The following is a 21566-nucleotide window of genomic DNA, read 5'->3' as shown; positions in this document are numbered from 1 at the left end:
TCCACCAGGGAAGGAGGGCAGCGTGGAAAGGCGCTCCCCCTGGGGAGAACTCATGGGAGCTTCCTGTCCGCTGAGGTCCCTAAGGGGCCAGCAGAGGTCAAATGGGACAAGGAAGGGGAGAGACCACCAAAGGTTACAGAGGCTGTTTCTTCCAGGTTTTTAGTTTGGCTTTGTTTCTTAGACCATAAACTCTCTGAACATAGGGAAATACATCTGCCAGGTGCTTAACCAGTATTAGCTCAGTTACTCTCAAAAGGCTGGCCTGTTTTCCTAGCATAGGGGTCTGAAGACAGGGTTCGTATAATCTTTGAGTCAGGCGGTGGAGGTGGGATCAAACACACACGTGACCCAGGCCATTCCAGCAGGGTCCTCAGGCCCTTCGGGGTCACAGGCTCATCAGGCAAATGACCACACCGGTTAAACGCAGAGATTCAGAGAAACGCGGGCCCCCGCAGTCTGAGTTGGGTGTCGCATGGTCTACCAAGATGGGAGGTGTGCCTGTCTCATGGGAAAAACCGACAGAGCCGCAGAGGGTTCGGGTGAGGACTCGCTAAAACAACCCAGGAGGAGTTTAGCACCGGGCTTGGCGGGTCAGAAACGGCAACAGCAGCCAATGAAGAAGTCAGCTGGGTTTTTTATTATTATTCCAAGTATTTCCCACTTTGCTTTCAAATCTCATTAGAAATACATTATTCCGGAAGGGGTATAAATATTGTATTAACTTATTTTCCCAATTTGACCATTCTGTGATTGAAAAGGTTATTGTTTGGCATTTTTCCTTATGTTGTTCATGCGTAAACCAGCATGAAAGATAAAATAATTCAGGGGGAAAAGTCAGTCAAGTTGTCTGACTTTGTGATCATGATCTATGAGCCCAAAGAAAATATTTATTTGAAGAAAGACCAAAATGGGAAAAAAGATTTATGAGATGTTATAATTAAAATAAATTAAGTTTTTAAATATTTGGTACTGCGTAATTCTGCGGTTTGAAAGTATCATGAAGGAAAGGCAAAAAGAAACCTTGCGGCTCAAATCCTAAATACATACAAGATAGTATCATTAGCCCTAGGTTTTTAGAATGATGTAATTATGCCCCAGGATACAGTTGACTCTTGAATAACCTGGAGGTCAGGGGCGCTGACCCTGCATAGTTGAAAATCCACTATGACCTGATTCCACAAAAACTTAGTTAATAGTAACGTTACCATTGACCAGAAGCCTGTCGATGACATAAGTACGTATGGTGTACGTTATATTTTGTAGTATATACTATATTCTTACCATAAGGTGAGCTAGAGAAAAGAAAATATCATTGAGAAAATCTTAAGGAAGAGAGACCACACTTAGGGTCCTGTACTGTAAAAAAGCTGCACAGAAGTGGACCCACACAGTTCAAACTGTGTTGTTCAAGAATCAACTGTAAATTACAGATTAAATGTAATGCACCGGGTTTGCCGGAGATACATTTTAAAATCTATAAATATCCTTCTAAAAACGAAGTTACAAATTTAGAGGAAAGGCGTCTAAGTGGTGGTAGGTCCCCCGACAGGGATTTTTCCATCCCTGCTAGAAATGCCTTCTGAGGCTTACAAAATGACAGCGCTTTTTGCTGATGTTGAGAAAACAGCCTAGCTTTCAACTCCATGGGAGAGTTTCGAAACTCTTAAGTAAGTTAATTTTATCTCTTTCTGGTCTTTTATCTCTGCCGGTTCTCCCTTGTAATAACATGGCTCAAAACACCTCCTCTCCTGTGGTCAAAAGCACGCATTTGAGATCCACGTTTTCAGCTGCGTGTGACATATTTTCATCTGGGGCATCTGAAGGTGTCACGGACTCCATTCAAATTCAAATTGATCACTTTCTTCTTTCCCTTTACTCTGTTTATTCCAGAGTGGATTCTTCTGTTTCATTCCCTGTCTGTATCTACAGCATGACCCTTCCCTGGAACTTTTCTTTCCCTCATTCTTACCTTAGCAATAATTCCTCCCAGGATCTCCCAAGTCATAGGCAGACATCAGATCACTAGCTTGGAAATTTTGAGATAGCAAGTTTGGGTCTGAAACTCAGGAAAGTGCGATTTTGTGTTAAACACTCTGGAAGATTTTTATTTAAAAAAAACAGATAGGAACATAGCAAAGATGACTATCCTATCCCTTCATGATCATCTCTCCCTTTTTTTAAATGTTGATTTATCTATTTTAGAGAGAGAGAGAGCACACATGTGGAGGAGGGTGAGAGAGAGAGGGAGAGAGAGAATCCCAAGCAGCCTCCATACTGTCAGTAGAATCAGGGCTCAGTCCCACAAACCATGAGATCATGACCCAAGTCAAAGTCAAGAGTCGGATGCTTAACCGACTAAACCATGAGGCGCCCTTCATTTCTCCCCCTTAATCTCCCACATTGTGTCCTATCAACACCAAAATCTTAGGATCATTCTGGAACATCTCCTGTAATTACCACCCAGGACACAGCTACTATTTTCCCAGTGGGACAAGGAGGGAGATTGGGATGACATGTTTCTATGGATGACACAATAGATGTTTTACCTGGAAAACTTCTGCTGTTAAGATGATCTTGGTAACCAAGTTGGAAGATCATAATAAGAGATATTTCCTCCTTGGAAGGACAACATGATGGGTAATTTACATCAAGTGTGGTAGACTTACCAGCTCTTCCGAATGAACATGCACTGGGCCTGTTGCTGTCAGTGCTCATGCCTGCTCCTGTCCCAGGTGTCCTGCCTCAGGGACTGCCTCTGCGTGTGCATCGGGGGCGGGGGGGTGGTCTACTCCTAGCCCTTTCTCTGTCTGAGGTTTGGGAAACCAGTCTAAACAACAGAGGTTGTAGGGTCACTGGGAAGTTCATCTAGAAGAGGGCACCGTGGGAAACTTGCTTGCATAAGACCCAACGATACGGTCAGATTTATTGTGAATGTGTACTTAAACTTGGAACATTAAATGCCAAGGAGAATGATTGCTAAGCCCAGGGGTTCTGAAATTTTGCTGCGCATGAGAATCCCGGGTGGGAGTCACGTTGTGACAGTGAACTTCCTGCGGCTTGCCCCTTGGTGCCGTGTCTCAGCCCCGCTGGCCACACCAGGAAGAGTACTCAGCAAGGTTTTTATCTAACACTTCCGGTATTTCGGATGATGGAGTCACAGGTTTTGGGAAGCATTTCTTCAACTTAGGGAAGGCCACTTGTAACTGAAATAAGATGAGAAATGCACAAATGTTTTTTTCATAAGATTCTTATACATTTTATTTTCAGTAGAAATTGCTTTACCCAAAAGTGTAGAAATCCAGAGGTTTTGACACAGTGGAGTAGAGATAGAATATTATTTCGTATGAAACCGTATGATAAACCAAAACTTTAACATGAATTACAAAAAAAAAAAAAAAAAGGGAATTGCTACCGTTATTACAGACTTTTCTTTAAAATAAGTTCTATTTCCATACTTTTAAAGTTAGTTCTCTCATTTCTTTAAACGCGATCTCAAATATCTGCGTGTACATTCCTGTGGTCTCGATTTTCAGTTCTGGTGGTGGGTTGCTTGGGGCATTCGTGGCTGTGCTGCCGGTAAACACAGATGAACCCAGTTCCTGCAGCCACAGGGATAGTCCACGGAGGCGGAACGTGGTATCGTTGCCTTTCTTGATGAATTTCGTTCAAGGAGGATTTTACTGGGGTGCTTTGAATCATTCCCTACCACTGGATTGCCCAGGACCAGCTGAGAGGGATTATCTGATGCATTAGTTAAGCAGCTGCCAGCTTAGTCAAATAACTCTTTTGATTCTGTCATTTCTTTCCAATGCCTGTGGATCAATCGATAGTTTCATTAAACAGGCAAAATGATTAGTTGCTTCGGCAACATGTGAAAACCACCTTTGTCTCACGTTGCTGTTATTTGTCCCGGTGACAACCGTCTCCTGCATCCAGTCTCAGGGAGAGAACACAGCTCTTCTCTCCAAGTGCTGGAGGGACTTTGCACGGAGGGGTGGGTGGGCAGGAAGTATGGCGAGTGCTCACGTCTGGGGGCTCCGAGTTGGGTTGACTAGAAAGCTTAGTTCCATCAGTCACTGGGGTTGTGAATGTGCCCAAGTTACCAACAGTGTTGTTGAACCTCATTTCCTTATCTTTAAAATAAACATAATAAAACATCATCTCATGGGGCTGCTCTGATTAATGCAGATGCTGGATATGGAGCAGGGCATTATTTGGCCGTTAGCCACTTTTAGTCACAAAACCAAATGCCCTAATGATTTTTACCCTGTTTTCTTTCCTCGTCACGGATTTCGGTTGATATTTTGGGTTGCTTTGGCACAAGCCCCATCGACACAGAATTTCTGTCTCTGCTTTCTTGAAATTTTCTAAAGGCACAGTCAACAAAAATACAACCGTGATTTTTTTTTCCTTTGTCTCTGCCTTTTCTGTTTAAAAACCACTGCACCAACTTTGCAGGCCACGCTGTCCAAAATGACCATGTCTTTGACCATCTAGAGGCGTATGTAGGCAGGCTATAAAGGATACTTCAGAAGAGTCACTCTTGCCGTGCATTTATTATGCACAGAAGATAGTAAATAGAGCACTTAATATTCACAAGGTCTATCATCCAAAAAAAAAAAAAAAATGAAGGTTTCACTCAGAAGTCAGGGTCACATTACTTTTTAAAGTTTTGTCAAATCCAAAGTCAAACGTTCTTTGTGCAGGTGACTTTTCCTGACACTTAATTTTCAGTGTGGACGATACTCAGAACACAACAATAAGGTGCTCCGTAAATTCCACCAAATGGACATTCAGATTGATTTTTCTTGTTGTAATAACACATTTTTGTCAGCATTTCATGAGATAATGAAAGGATAGCTAGGCTATGCTTATTTCAATCCCTTCATTTTGGCTTTATGATGTCAAATCGGACACAAGTCACTGAAAATTAGATAGCTAAGTAATTCTGTTTTAAACCAGATTAGAACTGGGCTCTGTTCTGTTCCATCTCCTGATGTGTGTTAAGAGGTTTGATATGTGGCTGGATACTTTATCCTGATTAAAATGCTAATTTTTTCATAAGACCATAATTGCCATAATTCTGTTCCATTTCAAGTTTAATTCCAAGTCCGTAAAAGGCCACCTCTACTGTTGCCTTCACTTGGAGATATTGGCCATCTTTAACTTTTGTTCCCCCTTGATCTGCTTGCTGGCTTTCATTTCTTCCTTGACTGTGTCATTCTATGAATTTCAAAACGTATCTCTGGATAAATGCATCTGAAGTCTGCATATGAACATCTGAAACGAGCGTATTTTAAGCCGTGTCCCTGCTGTTTGATTTGATACCCAAACCGCGAGTGCGTTCTGCAAGTGTCTAGTCTTGCCCTAGTTTCCCATGTGGTACATACCTTGGGACATAAATAAAATGTCAGCGATTCAGCAGCTGTTTGCATTCATCTTCATGGTGACCAGTGTGTTGGGTGTTCATAAGCCTTTGCAGACCACAGCAGTCAGTGGCCCCGACTTTGGCACATGTGCACTCAGAAAAAGGCTCCGTTAGAACAGTTTCATTATTAGTATCAAAACCCTTTTTGGTCAGATCCATGGGCCATGATGCAAAAGAAGACTGTGTTTCTAACTCAACACTGGCTGAGGGACTAAATCCAGTACTGATGTGTACCTCGCTAAGCGGCCAGGACTCAGCTGCCACAATGATGTTGAGGGAATAGTTGGGAATTAAGGGACTAAGGGAGCCCCTAGTCCTTCCCTCTCTCCATCTCTCTTTTCTTCCTTCCTTCTCTCCTTCTGTCCGTCCTTCTCTCTGTTTCCATCTCTCTCGATCCCTCTTTTCTTTTCATGCTGCTAAATTTCTTTGAACCAGCATATTTGCTAACATTTAGAAAAAAAATTAACACTTCATTGATGGTTCTTCAGCAAAGAGAAATATTCGACATTTTGAACTATTTACAAAAATGCTTTACATTGATGGCATTGCTCTGTACTCCTGTATGGACGTGACCTAGGTATAGACAAGCCAAAGACAGACTGGGATCATCCTTCCCTGGTGGCTCGTGTGCTGCTAGTTTATAGATTCAGACTCTGACACCTGGATTTCATTACTTGTTCTAAAATGGTCCTAACACTTGGTTGGCGGGTTAAAGCTCTTTCCCCTTAGACAGGATTTTTCTCCTGCCTTTTGCTTCCTCTGCCCCTTTCTGAAGTATCCTATATTTTTTTTAAGTTTTTTTTTTTTCCAGTAATCTCTACACCCAATGTGGGGCTTGAACTCATGACTCAGATCCAAGAGTCACCTCTCCTGATGAAGCCAGCTGGGCACTTCTGAAGTTTCCCATATTCTATTCTTTCCTTCCTTCCTCTGGCAGTCAAGGTTGAACAAATTTAATCCAATCTTGCCCAATGAGAACTGGAGTATCTCCAGCTTTCTGAGATTGTTCATTCTCTTGCAGCACGTTTTCTTTTTTTTTTTTTTTTTTTTTTTTTAATTTTTTTAACATTTATTTATTTATTTTTGAGACAGAGAGAGACAGAGCATGAACAGGGGAGGGTCAGAGAGAGAGGGAGACACAGAATCCGAAACAGGCTCCAGGCTCTGAGCTGTCAGCACAGAGCCTGATGCGGGGCTCGAACTCACAGACTGTGAGATCATGACCTGAGCTGAAGTCGGACGCTTAACCGACTGAGCCACCCAGGCGCCCCTTGCAGCACGTTTTCTAAACCAGGAAAGCGAGCTCTTTGCCCATGAGACGTGGGTGTAAATCTAACTCTGCTTGTCCTGTGCTGCACTGGACATAACACCTAACATCTCTGAGTCACGTTATGATGATACCAGTAAGGACTTCGCTGGGTAACTGTGAGAAAAATGTCGCTTGGTAACGTGCAGCTTCAGCTTGATAATTGGCCTCACACTTCCGTCCAAACAGAGGGGGCTGTGATGTTCTGTGCCTCCTCACGGTTTTCTCCGTGGTAGATGACACTGTGTTTCTTGGAAGACTATATTTACTGAGTGCCTATATCTCTCTCTCCTACTTGGCTTGAACTTTCTCATGCTTTTTTTCACTGAATTCTGCTTTCGATAACTGTATTTCCCATCAATACCTGAGTAGATATGTTTGCTTGAAATTTTCTCTGCACTTAACACTAAGTGAGGCCACCCATGAAAGTATTATCTTTACTTTTCCAAACCTAGAAAACATGGGTCACTATAGGAGATGACAAGCAAAAATAAAGCTCTTCTCTATCAAGAGCAGATGAGCCATAACACAAAGTAAAGCTTTTCTGATGTGTTGGGAGAATAATCTGTAATGGCTATTGGAATTCTCAGTGTAGGCTTTACACACCTAAATTAATTACATGGATTTATGTGAACACAGATGCCTTTGGAGTTCTATAGAAACTATTTAAGTGGCTTAAAATGTATCAGCATCGGAGTCAACTAGATTTTCAAAAATGGCACAAAGTCATAGCGAATCAGTCTAAATCATTCTGATTTTTATTTTCTTCTAAATTATCATTGACCTCTTATCTGGTACATAGACCAATAGGATCCCAGTGACAGTGGTCACTTGGACAATCTTTTGGTGTGTGAACCATGCCAGGGTATGAGATTGAAGTGTGGAGGTCACGGTGGGGTTTTAGATTGGGTTTTTTGCAAAAATCAGTCACTGGCTTTGTGTGCATAATGCAACTGAAATAATCACCTGCTAAACTAGCCAGTCTCTTGTGTCATGATATGACCATCCATTTGAAAGCCACTTTGAAAGGCTGTTGCACTTTTTTTAGACCCATTTCAGCATCTTTCTTGATGAAGTTGCAAATTAGCTTATGGATGATCCAACATACATACAATTCATTGCCAGGCGAAATCATTGCCGTCCTTGTGAGTACCAGTCATACTCCAAGCATCATGCCTGTATATTTCTGTGATGTAATGCTAGTAATTGTATTTGACAAAGATGCGGACTGAGAGACATTAATTACGTGAACAAAGGTCATACAGCCAGTAGGTGGCACAGGTGACATTGAACCAACGTGCGTTGTCGCCCAAAATGTGTGCTCTGCCACTGTGACTGCCTTGTTCTGCCTCCCGGAGGATCGTGCGTGGGGACACTGATGCCATTTTAATCACTTTTGACACACGTTGCCCTTATGCATTTTGATGTTAACTCTCACTAATTTTGCCTATTTTTTCACAGGTGCACATATTCAATTTCTGAATTTTTCTACCGAAGCTAATCACGACTACCTTGAAATTCAGAACGGACCCCACCACGGCAGCCCCATGATCGGGCAGTTCAGTGGCACAGAACCCCCTTCCTCCCTGCTCAGTACGACACATGAAACGCTCATCCACTTTTACAGCGACCATTCCCAGAACCGGCAAGGGTTTAAACTCACTTACCAAGGTAAGGAATCAGCAAAAACCCAGATTTATCTCTTTCACTTAAACTGAATGGAAATAGCATCCTCCCCGATGGGTTACAAATGTGCAGAGCTGGAACCACTGGTTCCCCGACTGGTAACGGACCCAGGGCTGCTCACACGGCATAGACGCGAGCAGAGGCCTCGACGGGGATGGGGGGCCACCACACTGTCCTCACGTGTCGCCGCCAGTCACGCCCTGCTGCGGCCCACATCACACTCCTGAGCAGCTGGCCCCGCATCACGCACACCTCCCCATCTGTCACGGTCCTCTGGCTGCCGGGGCTTCGCGTCCCCTCCGGACGTGCGGGCGAATCCAGTCACAGCGGCAGCGGGGCTGGAGGCGTGTCTCCTGCACTGGCTGTTGTCAGAGCTCGAAAATAATGGCTGAAGGTATCAGTCGAGTCACTTCCAGTTACGCCAGGAAGAAAATGCAGTGAACCGACTTCGTTTTTAAAATCTCTAACGCGAGACTTGAAGACAAGTTTGAATCAAGCCTCATCCAACCATTTTTGACAAGAGAAAAAGTTCAGAGTTTTCATTTCGTACCAGATGATTTAGCTGGCGTTTCTTGGTTATCGTTAAATCCTACGAAGCTGGAAATGTCGACATAAGGGCTTTTCGTTTTTAAAAATCTTAATTAAATCACTTGCTTTCTTTAATTTCATCGACTGCCTTTGAAATTAAGGGTTTTACTGTTTTACTCAAAGATGACGCATTTTATGTTGAAGTTTCAGACATTGGTACTCAAGTTGTTACTTAAATATAAAATCTACACTTAGATTTCCAAATCTGGGGTCTCTTAAGATATAAAACCCCAGTAGGAGGGAAATAAAGGCTGGGGCAGGGAGGAATGCGGCAGGAGACGTGGCCAGAATGTTCTTGATGCAGATGGTGTCCTTCACTGCTTCCCGCTGTACCCCATCCCCCTCAAGAAAGTGTCGCTTGCACACATACACACACACACACACCACGTCTCTTTAGACATGTATTTTTAAGTGTATTTATTTATTGAGAGAGAAAAAGGGAGGGGCTGAGAGAGGGAGAGAGAGAATCCCAAGCCGTCAGCTCAGAGGCCCACTTGGGGCTCAGACTCATGAACTGTGAGATTGGGACCTGGGCAGAAGCCAAGAGTCAGAAGCTTGACCCACCCAGCCACCTGGTGCTTCTATTTATATGTAATTGTCAGTGTCCCTTCGAGTCCTGTCTTCCTTCGGCTCCCACTTTCTAGGAGACATTGAAGCACTGTCTGCACCACCTGTCCCAGTTTCTAAGACTTTCCCCACCTTCTCCTTCCCATTCTCATCCAGACTCTGACACAGCATCGTGTCCAGGTGTTCTTTCATTCCAGCGGCCTTCCGTGCTGCTATACCCCCCGCCACGCGCCGTGGCCCGTGTTCTGTGGTAGCGTTCGGTGGTGTTCCCGCCTCTGGCCCAGGACCCTGCCCCCTCCCTGAGGGCCCACACAGTCTCTTGGCGATTCCGCTGCCCCCCCACCCCCCTACTGCTTCTTACATCTCTGGGCCTCGGTCGTTCTCTTCTGCCGGACAGCCGCGTGTGCAGGGCTGGCCGAGCCCCAGCTGCTCATCACCCCCTTTCCCCCAGTGTCCTCGACGCATTCGAAGCCTGTGTGGTGTGAGTGCTGGACGGCCTGGCTGCTCCTGTCCCCGATTCCAGTTCTGCGAGTCCCGGGGCCGGGTGTCTGTCCCACTGCCACGCATCCCCTGGGTATCGGGCTGGCCCGTGAGCCCTGTGTGCAAAACCGAGCACACGGATTCTTCTCCGGGTAGGTTCCTCTTCCAGACTTTCCCATCCCTCTGAGGACACGGTGCGCATTTGAGCTACCCGCTCCAGCTGCAGAACTGGCGTACTCGTGCCCCCGTGCCCGCTTTCCTGGGGACGTGACCCCGTGCGTCATGACTCTTGCCCCAGCTCCCAGTTAGGCAACATCGCGCAGTCCCACCAGATGCTGCCACGCATCTTGTCCTCACCGCCCTCCTCTTTGTCCCTGAAAACTGTCAGACCCTTCAAAGTCCTACCACGTTCTTTCTTCCCACTTCTGACGCTAAGGCATCAACAGTCCCCGTATCTAGAATGAAATGCAGAACGACTTCAGCCTTGGTAAAGTGACCCTCTAGCCGAAAGGATTATTTAGTGCCCCTGGAGAAAAGGTCTCCTGCAGCAGAAAGAACAGGGCTCTGACCGTAAGATCAGCGCAGGTATGGAGGGGTGGGAAGAGGGCTTTTCCTCTACAGGGAGGAGCGGCAAGGCTACGGGGGCCTGGGTCTGGGAAGCGGGTGAGCAGGAGAGACCGTGGTGGGTGGTGAGTCAGGAAAGGTCCTACCCTGAGAGCAGGCTGCCCGCGGAGCGCCGTCTGCTGGCTGGGGCTCGGGCGCCCAGTACGACCTGGTAGGAGCAGAGACCAGTGTTTTGTTCTGGCTCCTCGGTGGGAACAGGCGGTGAAGCTCACCATCTGGGAGACATGATGAGACGAGATGAGAATCTGGAGGATTCGTGTATTGTCCAGCCACAGGCAAACACGGGTGTTCCTGACTCTTCTGTAAGTGGCAGGGGAGGGGAAGGTCTTGGAAGCAAGGCATCTCCTGGCACGTGTGCGTGTGCATGTGTTGGGGGTTCCCTCACCTTCCTGCTGGCAGGCTTGGCAGGTGTCTAAGGGAGATGTGGCTTTCACCTCAACATACCTCTCTCTGTTGCGTCCTGTCCTCTTCACCTGTTTGTATGCTGAACTTGAAACTTGAATCATAGTTGCCATGAATTCAGTGCTTCTCTTTCATATTTTTGTATATCTGGTGTACACCCTTTACCTAATTCTATTGAAGTACATTTTATTAAAGTATGAACATTTCATTCATGATCATCATTTTATTTATTTTTAAAAATTTCTTAATGTTTATTTATTTTTGAGAGAGAGAGAGAGCGTAAACAGGGAGGGGCAGAGAGGGGGAGACACAGAATCCGAAACAGGCTCCAGGCTCTGAGCTGTCAGCACAGAGCCCGATGTGGGGCTCGAACCCATGGACCGTGAGATCATGACCTGAGCCGAAATCAGTCACTTAACTGACTGAGCCCCCAAGGCATCCCTTGTTTACTTTTTTTGGAGTTTATTTACTTATTTTGGTCAAGGGGGAGGGAGCAAGAGGGAGGGAGTGCAAACGTGTAGAAGAGGGGCAGAGAGAGAGAGAGGGAGAGAGAGAATCCCAAGCAAACTCCACAGTGTCAGCACAGAGCCCGACGCAGGGCTCAAAGTCACGAACTGTGAGATCATGACCAGAGCTGAAATCGAGAGTCAGCCACTTAACAGACTGAGCCACTCAGGCACCCCATGATTGTCATTTTAGACTTGGCTATTACATGGTGACCTCCATTGTTCAATTGGCATGACTTTAATGTATGAGTCAATAAGAAAAATATACATAATTACACATCTCAAACCATGAGCTTCCAATTAAGTGATTTATCTCATTTGATCCCAAGAACTTTTGAAAAGTCTTCCCCACTTGGAGTATTCTTAATACTGTATTCAAAATTTAACTTCTCTCTCCTTCTTGGCCTGCAAAACTCAAGTACAAATTCCCATGATTTATATGGAAGTTCTGGAACTGTATTTTATCTTACTTAACTCTAACCTCCACAGTTCAAAAAATATTTCTTGTTTTATCTCTCTTGATATTTTCCAGATAGGGTTATTAAGGCCATGTCCACATAATTCTAAAGCTATCAATTACTGAAATCCAAAAATAATGCTCTAAAATGAACACACAAACACACACATACACAAAGTCTAAATAAGAATTATTTAGACAGTAGCTCATAAAGTTGCTGCAGTTGGCTAACAAAATACTACAATTTTTAATTGTCAGTATTTAGATTAGATTTCATATAGTTTGTGAGATACCCATAGATCCACTTTCCTTTTTTATCTCACAGTGTCAGAATCTGTAAACATTTGGTCAGTGTTCACATGTAGGGACCCTGAAGTGTCATAGTGATGGCCCCTTTCAGAGTAGAAAACCATTGACTTCAAAAATTTCCCTTATCCCCTGTGAGCTTTGAACATTGATGTTGTCTGTGCGGCCTTTAAACATTTGATTTCGTGAAGCCTCATCTAGGCCACACATCTGGTTGGCTGAGCCGAGCACATGTTTTATTTACGTGACGTCTGACTCTGTTTAAGTATCCATGCTGAAAATAAATAAATAAGCAATTCTTAAACAATATATTTTTTATTGCAGGCAGTGAGTTGGCTATAATTGAGAGCTACAAAAATAAATAAAAAGAATGAGAACGTGAATTTGAGGTGCCCCAGTTTCTTGAAGGTCATCATATCTGACAGGGATGGATGGTACTTAATTAGATTATCGGTGTTTGTCATTTTGTAAAATGTATAAATTGGCAAAATGGCACAATTCTGATTCGAATGTCACGTCAAAATTCCTAGGTCGGACTTGAGATTTAGAAGTTAAGCTCGTAATTAATAACTCATAAGAAGCTGCATAAATCATGCAGGCATGTCTTGTCATTCTCAACGATGCCTGGTTGTGCCCCTATTCTTAAACCTCGTCATTTCTTTATGGCTCTAGAAAGGTTAAAAATGTTACTAGTGGATGTCGCTGTCTGGAAGTTACATGACTTCTACAGAACTTGGAAAATGGAAGGTGGAGAGTCGTGTTGAATAAAATTGAGTTCATGTACCCTATTTCTAAGCCAAAAACCGAAAAACTGATGGAAGCCTGAAGATATTTATCAGTTCATTAGATACTGGAAAATCTGGTGGATATCACAAATATGACTACGTGACCCCACTGGCTGTCCCATTAAACACCTATAATTTAAACACTTGATGCCCTATTGCTTGAGAGTGATAGGTGTAATAGTTCTTTTCCTTGAGCCCAACAAAGGATTCCCTTACTCTTATAATATTGGTATGGGCTTATTGGTGTCTAGATTTTCATAATGTTTATGAAATTGGGGCCATTAAGAATTTTAGCGACTCTCTCTCTTCTGTTTTTGGTTTTTGTAAGTTAACATTTGGAGAAGTTAAATATTCTCCTCTCTCTCTCTTGTTCATTCTTACATTATAATAGAATAGTGTAGTGCCAAAAAGTTTAAAGGTAACTTTAAGTACCTTAGGCATAGGAAGTAAAAATGTCTTCTTTTTTTTCGAAGTTGCACTCTTTTGCTTTTTCCTTTTGCTATATGTACTAAGCACCTTTATTTTTGTATTTTAAAAATGTTTTATGTTTATTTTTGAGAGAGAGCGAGAGACAGAGACAGATTGCGAGCAGGGGAGGGCCAGAGAGAGAGGGAGACACAGAATCTAAAGCAGGCTCTATGCTCTGAGCCATCAGCGGAGAGCCCAACACAGGGCTTGAACTCACAAACTGTGAGATCATGACCTGAGCCGAAGTCGGACGCTGAACCGACTGAGCCACCCAGGTGCCTCAAGCATCTTTTTTCTTTTTTAAAGATATGTTTAATCTGCTTCTCCATTTATTCACTCATAAAACTGTTGAATTTAAGTGAATTGAATCTATGAGAAAATAGGCTTAGTCTGTCGATAGTAGATAGTGATCCTTCCCCTGTAGGAGGAGAAGCAATCAAACCACCTTCCTGTGCAGTGAGCCCGGGAAGGGTAGCTTGTAGCTGGTTGTATAAACCCACTGCCCATTCCTTACGGACACGAACGTACTTGTCTGCATGAAATTGATGTGCTTCTACAACTGAGTTGTTCTTTTTCCTTTGACCGTGATACTCTGAGGCACCTTGAGCTAACAAGAGCAAAGTCGGGTCTACTCTGTCCTTCCCACCCGTCTGAGTGAGTGAATCGAGTTCTCTGCAGGAGGCTCCTTAGACACATCAAAATGCTTAAAATAGCGGACAACTTATAGTTGTGTCAATTCCCATCCACTCGAGGGCAACCTGGTCAAGATGGAGAAAGTGCCTCCAGTGGTAGTTCATGGGCTACACTATAGAGACTAGGTAGAGCCTGCTTGGAATTCTGTCTCCCTCTCTCTCTGTCCCTCCCCATCCCCCCCTCCCTCCCTTAACATAAAAAAGTGAACATTTAAAAAACTAAAATAAAGTAAGAGTTTTTCCACAGTGTAAAGGTCTTCACGCAGAAGGTCTGCCGAGCACCCACCCGCGGTTGCTCAAAGCACAAGACACGATTGTAACCACAACTGGGAGCAAGCGACTTGGTCAGCCATCCCCCAGCCAAGGCTTTGGGCTGCCCCCAGATAATGGGATTGGCTGTCACCTCGGGGACGATGTAGGTTGGCTTCACTGATGGGTATGGGGAGTTCAGATAACCAATAAAGAACGTTCAGTCTCACTGAGGAGTGAGAAACAGGGTCATATCCTTGTTACAGAAGAAGACAGATGTGCCATTGGAGCCATGATAATGGCTCCCTGGGACACAGGGAGCATCCTTGTGTGTGCACTTCGGGAATTCTCTGGACTGCTGCATGTGGCTCTGTGGCTCCTGGAACCCCCTTCATTTTTCCAAGGAGCGGGAAACCAAGCTCTTGAGGGAGGGTTCAAAGTCACATTCACACGGACGCTGATGCAAATTAGAGTGACCCTCCCTGTGGCAAGGCTGTGAGGAGACCCGTGTGAATTTACATGTGGTACATGCTGTTTCCCGTGACAGTTCATTAGGAATCTCTATGCACTGGGGCACCTAGGTGGCTCAGTTGGTTGAGCGTCCGGCTCTTGGTTTCCACTCAGGTCATGATCTCACAGTTCGTGAGTTCAAGCCCTGCATCAGGCTCTTCACTGACAATGCAGAGTCTCTCTCCCTCTCTCTCTGCCCCTTTCCCGTTTACACACTCTCTCTTTCAAATAAATAAATAAGCTTTAAAAAAACTTTTAAAAAAGGACTTTCTGTGAGAGCACCCATCTGCGGTTCCCACTGCTTTCATTGGTACCCCAAGGGCTCTGCTAAACCATGGCTAGAATCTTTCACTGACGACGGTGCTCTGTTGAACGCCGTCTTGATTCTGCTCACGTGGAAACCGCCATCCAGTTTTGATGTATATTTATATACATATATATGTATGTATATATAAAGGTTTTATTAGCAGTTGTATGTGATACATTAGAGGACCCATTTCTCCAGCAGAGTTTATTATGCTTCGAGCAAAACAAGCATGAGAACGAACTGCTGATTTCATTCTAAAAGAGTATTATAAAGAAGGAAATTGGTTGACAGTTGGAGCCCAGTATGGGATTCTCCGTTCTTTTTGTGAACCTGCTTCTGATAAAGTAAATTTAAGCTCAAATAACAACATTGCAAGCACTGTGGGTATTTGCTAGGCCATTTGGCCCTGGCTTTCAGGAAAAGGCTGTTTTTATGGCTTTCAGGGTGAGGTGGCCCTTGGGGGAGGTAGGTGACTGGCTGTGGATTTGTCACGCTGGCCCAGGAAGGAGCACAGTAAGGAAATGAAGAAATAGACAGTGTGTGTTTGTGCATATGATGGTGTAAACATGTACAGGTGTGTGCGTGCATATGTGTGTGTGCGTGTGTATGTGTGCATAAACGTGTATGGATGTGTGAGTGTGTGTGTGCATGTGTATGTGTGTGCAAACATGTACGGATGTGTGAGTGTGTGTGTGCATACATGTGTGGTATTTCTGTGTGTGCGCATGTGTATGTATGTGCATAAACATGTACGGGTGTGGGGGTGTGTATGTGTGCGTACGTGTGTGGTGTTTGTGTGCATTGTATGTGTGTGCGTGTGCATCCATGTGTGCATAGCATGTGCACCTGTGTGTTCATGCACGTGTAGTTCAAAGAGAAAAAGACGTGCCGATTGGTCTTGGCTTTCTGGTCTGACGTTCCCTGTCCTTATACTCACCAGAACAGTTTTCCAAGCTTCTGGTTTTCAAATAGGATGTGGTAACATTCCAAAAGCAAGTAAAAATGAGAGACTTGCCACTCTGATGCTTGATGTACTTTCCTTCCAGACATGTTTTCCTTTCACTCAGGTTTGAATGCTCTTTTCTTTGGAACAGTTATAGATTTATTTCCCCTTGAAGTCTGGTATTAGGCAGGATATTTCAACAGTAAGATATTTTACTTATGAGATGCAGAAAAAAAATTTGGAAAACACCTCTGTAGAACGTGCAGCTATTGTCTTTATGCTGGATTGCAAATGCCAAAATTGTGAGTTCCAAGCACTTTTTCTTTGGCAAATGAGGGCTAGAGCTTTGCATTTTGTTAATAATAATTGTGCTTATGATGCTTATTGATCTGGAATAAATCCTTAAATAAGTGATTTTTCCTTCTATTGTCTCAGGAATTTCATGTTATAATTTAGCTTCACCAAAAAGGAGTCCCAAAAACTCATTATATATAATTGTTAAACTGTTTGACTTTGTATAAATAAGTTATATCTCCATACTGAGTTATTAAGCCTATGTGTCAAAAGATGGCATTGAGTTAAAAATACTCCAGCAAGCTTTTTCCTCTTATTCTCAATGCATGATAGGTGCAACTCCCTATAATAACGAAGCGCATTACAAATAAAATGGAATAAATGTATTATTAGCACATCACAGTTGATAAAGCCTCGTTGCATAAACCACGTCTGTGATGTCCACTCCGATCTTGTTGAGGAGACAGCCCTCGTCCTGTGCTTGCACAGTGGACACCAGAGGGGAAGTCTGCAGCTGCTGGAGATTCACGAAGGCCCCATTTTTTCGGGGGGGGGGGCCTTTGTCTACCTCCAGGTTCTTCCTGGTATCAGCCCCTAGAGGAGCCAGCACCATAAATGACTCCAAGAGGCTTAGAGGCCTTTGCCCTGGTACCCCTTCTGATTTCTGCTTCTTGCCTGCCATCAGTCATTAGCTGCTTATCTGACTCTTGTCCAGAGACATCCAATTGCAAATATAAAAATAAGGAAAGCCAAGTAAAATGTGAAATGAAGTGAAATTGTGAAATTAAGGGATTTTTAATCTGCTAACTACAGTGAGGGTTTAACCATGCTGTTAAAATTTCTAAATTTATCTCACAACATTGGAACTTGCAAAGACACCGTATCAACTGCACAGTATCCTTATTACATGCAAAATATAAATATGTATTATTTACTACATAAACTAGATTTTAGAAAAAAAACATTGTACAGATATTGGTTGCTGGTACAATTTTTCTATGGGCTCTTTTTTTAAAAAAATAAGAAAATGAAGTTGATTTTTAAATTTTATTTGTAACAGACAATTAATGAACAAATCAAAACATAATAACTCCATATTTCCTAGTTATATTAACCCTTAGAATGGAGTGCTAGTATAATTCGCTTCTAAATTAAAGGGAAATTAAGTCCACATTCACCTGACATTCTTTACAGGCAATTTTTATTATCATTTATTTTACCTTTTTAAAAAAGTCAATTCATTTCATATACTTTTTTTCCCCCAAGGTAAATGCTGTCAAATTTATATTTGGTTTGTGCTTTACTACTTCTAAAGCACACAATCAAGTGTTTATTAATTGCAAGTTGTTTTAATTCCGTTACTGCTACTGATTGTTTTACTTAGATGGTAAGTGGCAACTTAGAAAAGATATTTTTCAAAACTTGCTGGAAACATCCATCTTAATAAACTGCCCATGATCCCAGGACTGTCAATTCCATACTAACCTAACTTCTTACATGAGCTTGATTCTGTCCGTTTCAGCCTATGAGTTACAGAACTGCCCGGACCCACCTCCTTTTCAGAATGGTTATATGATCAACTCGGACTATAGTGTGGGACAGTCCATATCCTTTGAGTGCTACCCTGGGTACATTTTAATCGGCCACCCAGTCCTCACCTGTCAGCACGGGATCGACCGAGACTGGAATTATCCTTTTCCAAGATGTGACGGTAGGTTAACCGTTCTTGGCAATAATGTAATTTTCCATGTATATAATAGTGCATTAAATGATTAAATGGATGTTTTAGAGAATCTGTTCACCTATTCAACAAATATTTATTAGCGATCTATTATGGTAAACTCTTTCTACCTAGTATCTCAGGAATATCATATGCCAGTAAGTTAAAAAGATGAACAAATAGGCCTTGCCTTCAATAGTTGTTATAAAGGAAACAAAATAATAAACACACATTTATAATGTGAAACCAGACATAAGAATTGCATGAAGAAGGATGGCATTTGCTTGGGAAGTGATCAGGGACATCTTTATGATGGTAGTGGTATTTAGAATTACGATGGTTCCACCAAATTACGGGATTAGTGGAAGAAAGAATGCTCGTTCATTTTACCCTAGATGTTTTTTATTGTTTAACTTTCACAGTTATCATTTATTGCTTTTGTATTTTGGGAAATGGGTTTTGTTTTTTAGTGGGCATTGGAGCACACGTACTATTTTGCTACTCAGAGATAGGGCATCAGAGGTAGAAAGAATAATGAAAGCAAAGACATCCTGGAGAAACAGTCGTAGGAAAGTCGCAGCTCAATAGTACATGATGATCAGGGTTTCTATGGAGGGCTGGGAATCAGCTTGACCGTCAGTGGTGATGGAGGGAAGTCTGGATTCATCAAATAGCCCTGGTCAGAGCAGAAATCACTTCTTTAAAGCTTCTGTATGGCAGCCTGATTTTTTTTTCCTTTGGATGATTTCAAAATTTTTGTAATATCAAGTTGAAGTTAATAGGTCAAGCATGTTTTTCATGAAGAAAGCATATGAAACAAAATTTACTGAAAGTCTAGTATTCTAACATTATAAATACAGTCCCTTTGAGTGAAAAAAATAACGAAATTACCAACTCTGTGGTCATTTGAAATGCTAAACATTTATATCCCAGGGGGCAAAAGGGAACCGCAACTCGCTGGGTTTCTGTTTCTACTGAAAAAGTAAAAACAAACAAACAAACAAAAATAAACCGAAAAAAAAAAAAAAACACCACCAGTGGACTTCTTAAATTAGATTTTTCACCTGTATTTTTCTATTCTACGTTATTGTTTAAAAAACTATGAAAAGAAACTTCAGCTGTATTTTAAAAGATCCTTAGTTTGATGCAAATTTAATAACATATAGAACAGCATTTAAAAATTTTTTTATAAAACTAAGTCTAGCAGTAGCATATCTGGTGCTTTTTATTAAAACATTTAAGGGACTCCCGGGGGGCTCAGTCGCATAAGCGTATGAATCTGGATTGGCTCAGGTCATGTCTCATGGCTCGTGAGATGGAACCCACCTCAGGCTCTGTGCGGACAGCCTGGAGCCCGCTTGGGGTTCTCTCTCTCCCTCTGCCCCTCCCCAACCTTTGCAGGCTCACCAGCTCACTCACTTGCTCTCTGTCTCTCGAAATGAATAAATAAACCTAAAAAAAACCTCTAAAAACCTTTTTTTTTTTTTTTTACTGTTCTCCATTTAAAAACTCACATTTTTTATATGTATATAATACTTGGGATTGTCATGATTAAACCCTTTTCTTAATTGGAATTTTCCCCTGAATCCTTTGAATTCATCTATGCACGAGAGACTTCTTGGCTTGATATTAAAAAATAGAACTAAATCGTTAATTAGGCTTCATCACTTTTTCAAGCGAAGTTTTCAAATATAGAAATAAATGCTGGCTTAGAATTATTTTGTCAGCGTGAAAATAACAAAATACATTGTGACGTAGCTTAAAGGGGACGCCACCTCTTATAATGACAACATGATACGTCATACTACCCAGAGCTGGCCACACTGATGCGGAAGTCCTGCAGACATCCAAGTCTGCCCCGGGCTCCCGACAGCACCTGAAAATAGGAGATTTGTCCCCAAGCCACCCTGAGGTTGGAAAATTCACTGAAAGGCCTCACAGAACTTTATTATATTATATACTCTATTATATATAATATTATCTATTGTATAATAATACAGCTATTACATACTCTGGTTGTGGGTTAAAACAAGGAAAGGACACATTAAAATCATGGGAAAAGATGCATAGAGTACGGGAGGATGCACCCGTCTCAGAGCTGACTGGTGACAGTGTCTTGAGGAGCTCACCTGGGTGTTGGTGCCCAGAGATTTTCATCCGGGCAGGACTGATGGCTGGATTGCCCAGTGGTTGGTGTCAGCTTCCAGACCAGCTGACATCCTGTGAGGCAAAGGCCCCACCTTCCGTCACGTGGCTGGTACTTGCGGCATGGGTCGCCCCCTCCTGGAACTATTGAGTAGACGCTCCGACCCCCCATGAAGCAAAGCCGCTCCAATCGGGTGTGCGGTAAACCCCCTCCCAGACAGAGGGCTAGACCTCTCCACAGGCAAGGTCAAATGCTTTACTGCACGAGCATCTTTACCGTCGTGTCTCTCTTCATATCTATAATGTCACAGAATAAGACAAAATAAAACATAAGATTCATATAAAATTATATCATAAATTACATTTTCTAAGCAGCGTCCAACATGTGTTTAATATCCTCTCCATATTGGATTAACTTCCAAAAAAACACAAAACAAACGGAGGATATTATTTTATAACAAAAGATATTTTTACGTGTGAAAGGTTGTATTTACAAAAAGAGATATAAGAAAAAAAGAGTGTTTGCTAAGCACGGTGGGCTGTTAAGAGGTCTGTCGGGGTCCCCGTAGGCTATGGTTAAGCCCACAAAGGACACCGGCAAGGTCCGATTGCCCAGCATACTCAGCCTGAAATGCATTTGGGTTATCCAGTGTGCTTTTTCAGTTCAGGCTTCTTCTTGGTGTATAGGACAAATACACTGGAAAACCATCTTCTAAGATCCAGCCCGTCCACTTCAGGAGACTCTCGGGGTAGAACAGAGATACTATGAACAACTTCTGGCAACTTTAGTAAAAACTGAGTAATTCAGACATTTGTGGCTCAAGAATTCTAAATGTTAGATAAAGTATGATAAAAGTATGATACCTATTAAAAAAGAAAAAAAAAAGGTCTCAAAGTGACTTGAGAAATTCAAGATGTTATTTTTGCCAGTAACATAATCATACAGAAGTCCCAGTTAAAAAATGGATTATGATTGTTAAAATATGGCTTAAAAAACTTGTTTATTAATTTACTAAATTAATTTGATAATCAAATATGCATCTCTACTTACAAATACAGTTTAAAATTTTTAGATATTTTGTTTACCTAATTAATCTTCTCTT

At 42.6% G+C, this 21566-nt stretch overlaps 1 protein-coding gene across 5 annotated transcripts in view; it reads left to right on the top strand.

Annotated features, from left to right (window-relative positions):
• Positions 1-21566, top strand: part of CSMD1 (CUB and Sushi multiple domains 1) — a 2016488-nt gene that overhangs the window by 1831254 nt on the left and 163668 nt on the right. For all 5 annotated transcript variants that reach the window (XM_058719853.1, XM_058719852.1, XM_058719850.1 and 2 more), the window contains 2 exons: positions 8196-8405; positions 18121-18309. In XM_058719853.1, coding sequence (XP_058575836.1) covers positions 8196-8405; positions 18121-18309 — 399 coding nt within the window. The remainder of the gene's footprint in view (positions 1-8195; positions 8406-18120; positions 18310-21566) is intronic.

The sequence above is a fragment of the Neofelis nebulosa genome, chromosome 3 (assembly GCF_028018385.1).
Source record: "Neofelis nebulosa isolate mNeoNeb1 chromosome 3, mNeoNeb1.pri, whole genome shotgun sequence".
NCBI lineage: Eukaryota > Metazoa > Chordata > Mammalia > Carnivora > Felidae > Neofelis > Neofelis nebulosa.
The sequence above is the reverse complement of the archived record's forward strand: the minus strand, read 5'-3'. Positions and strand labels throughout refer to the sequence as shown.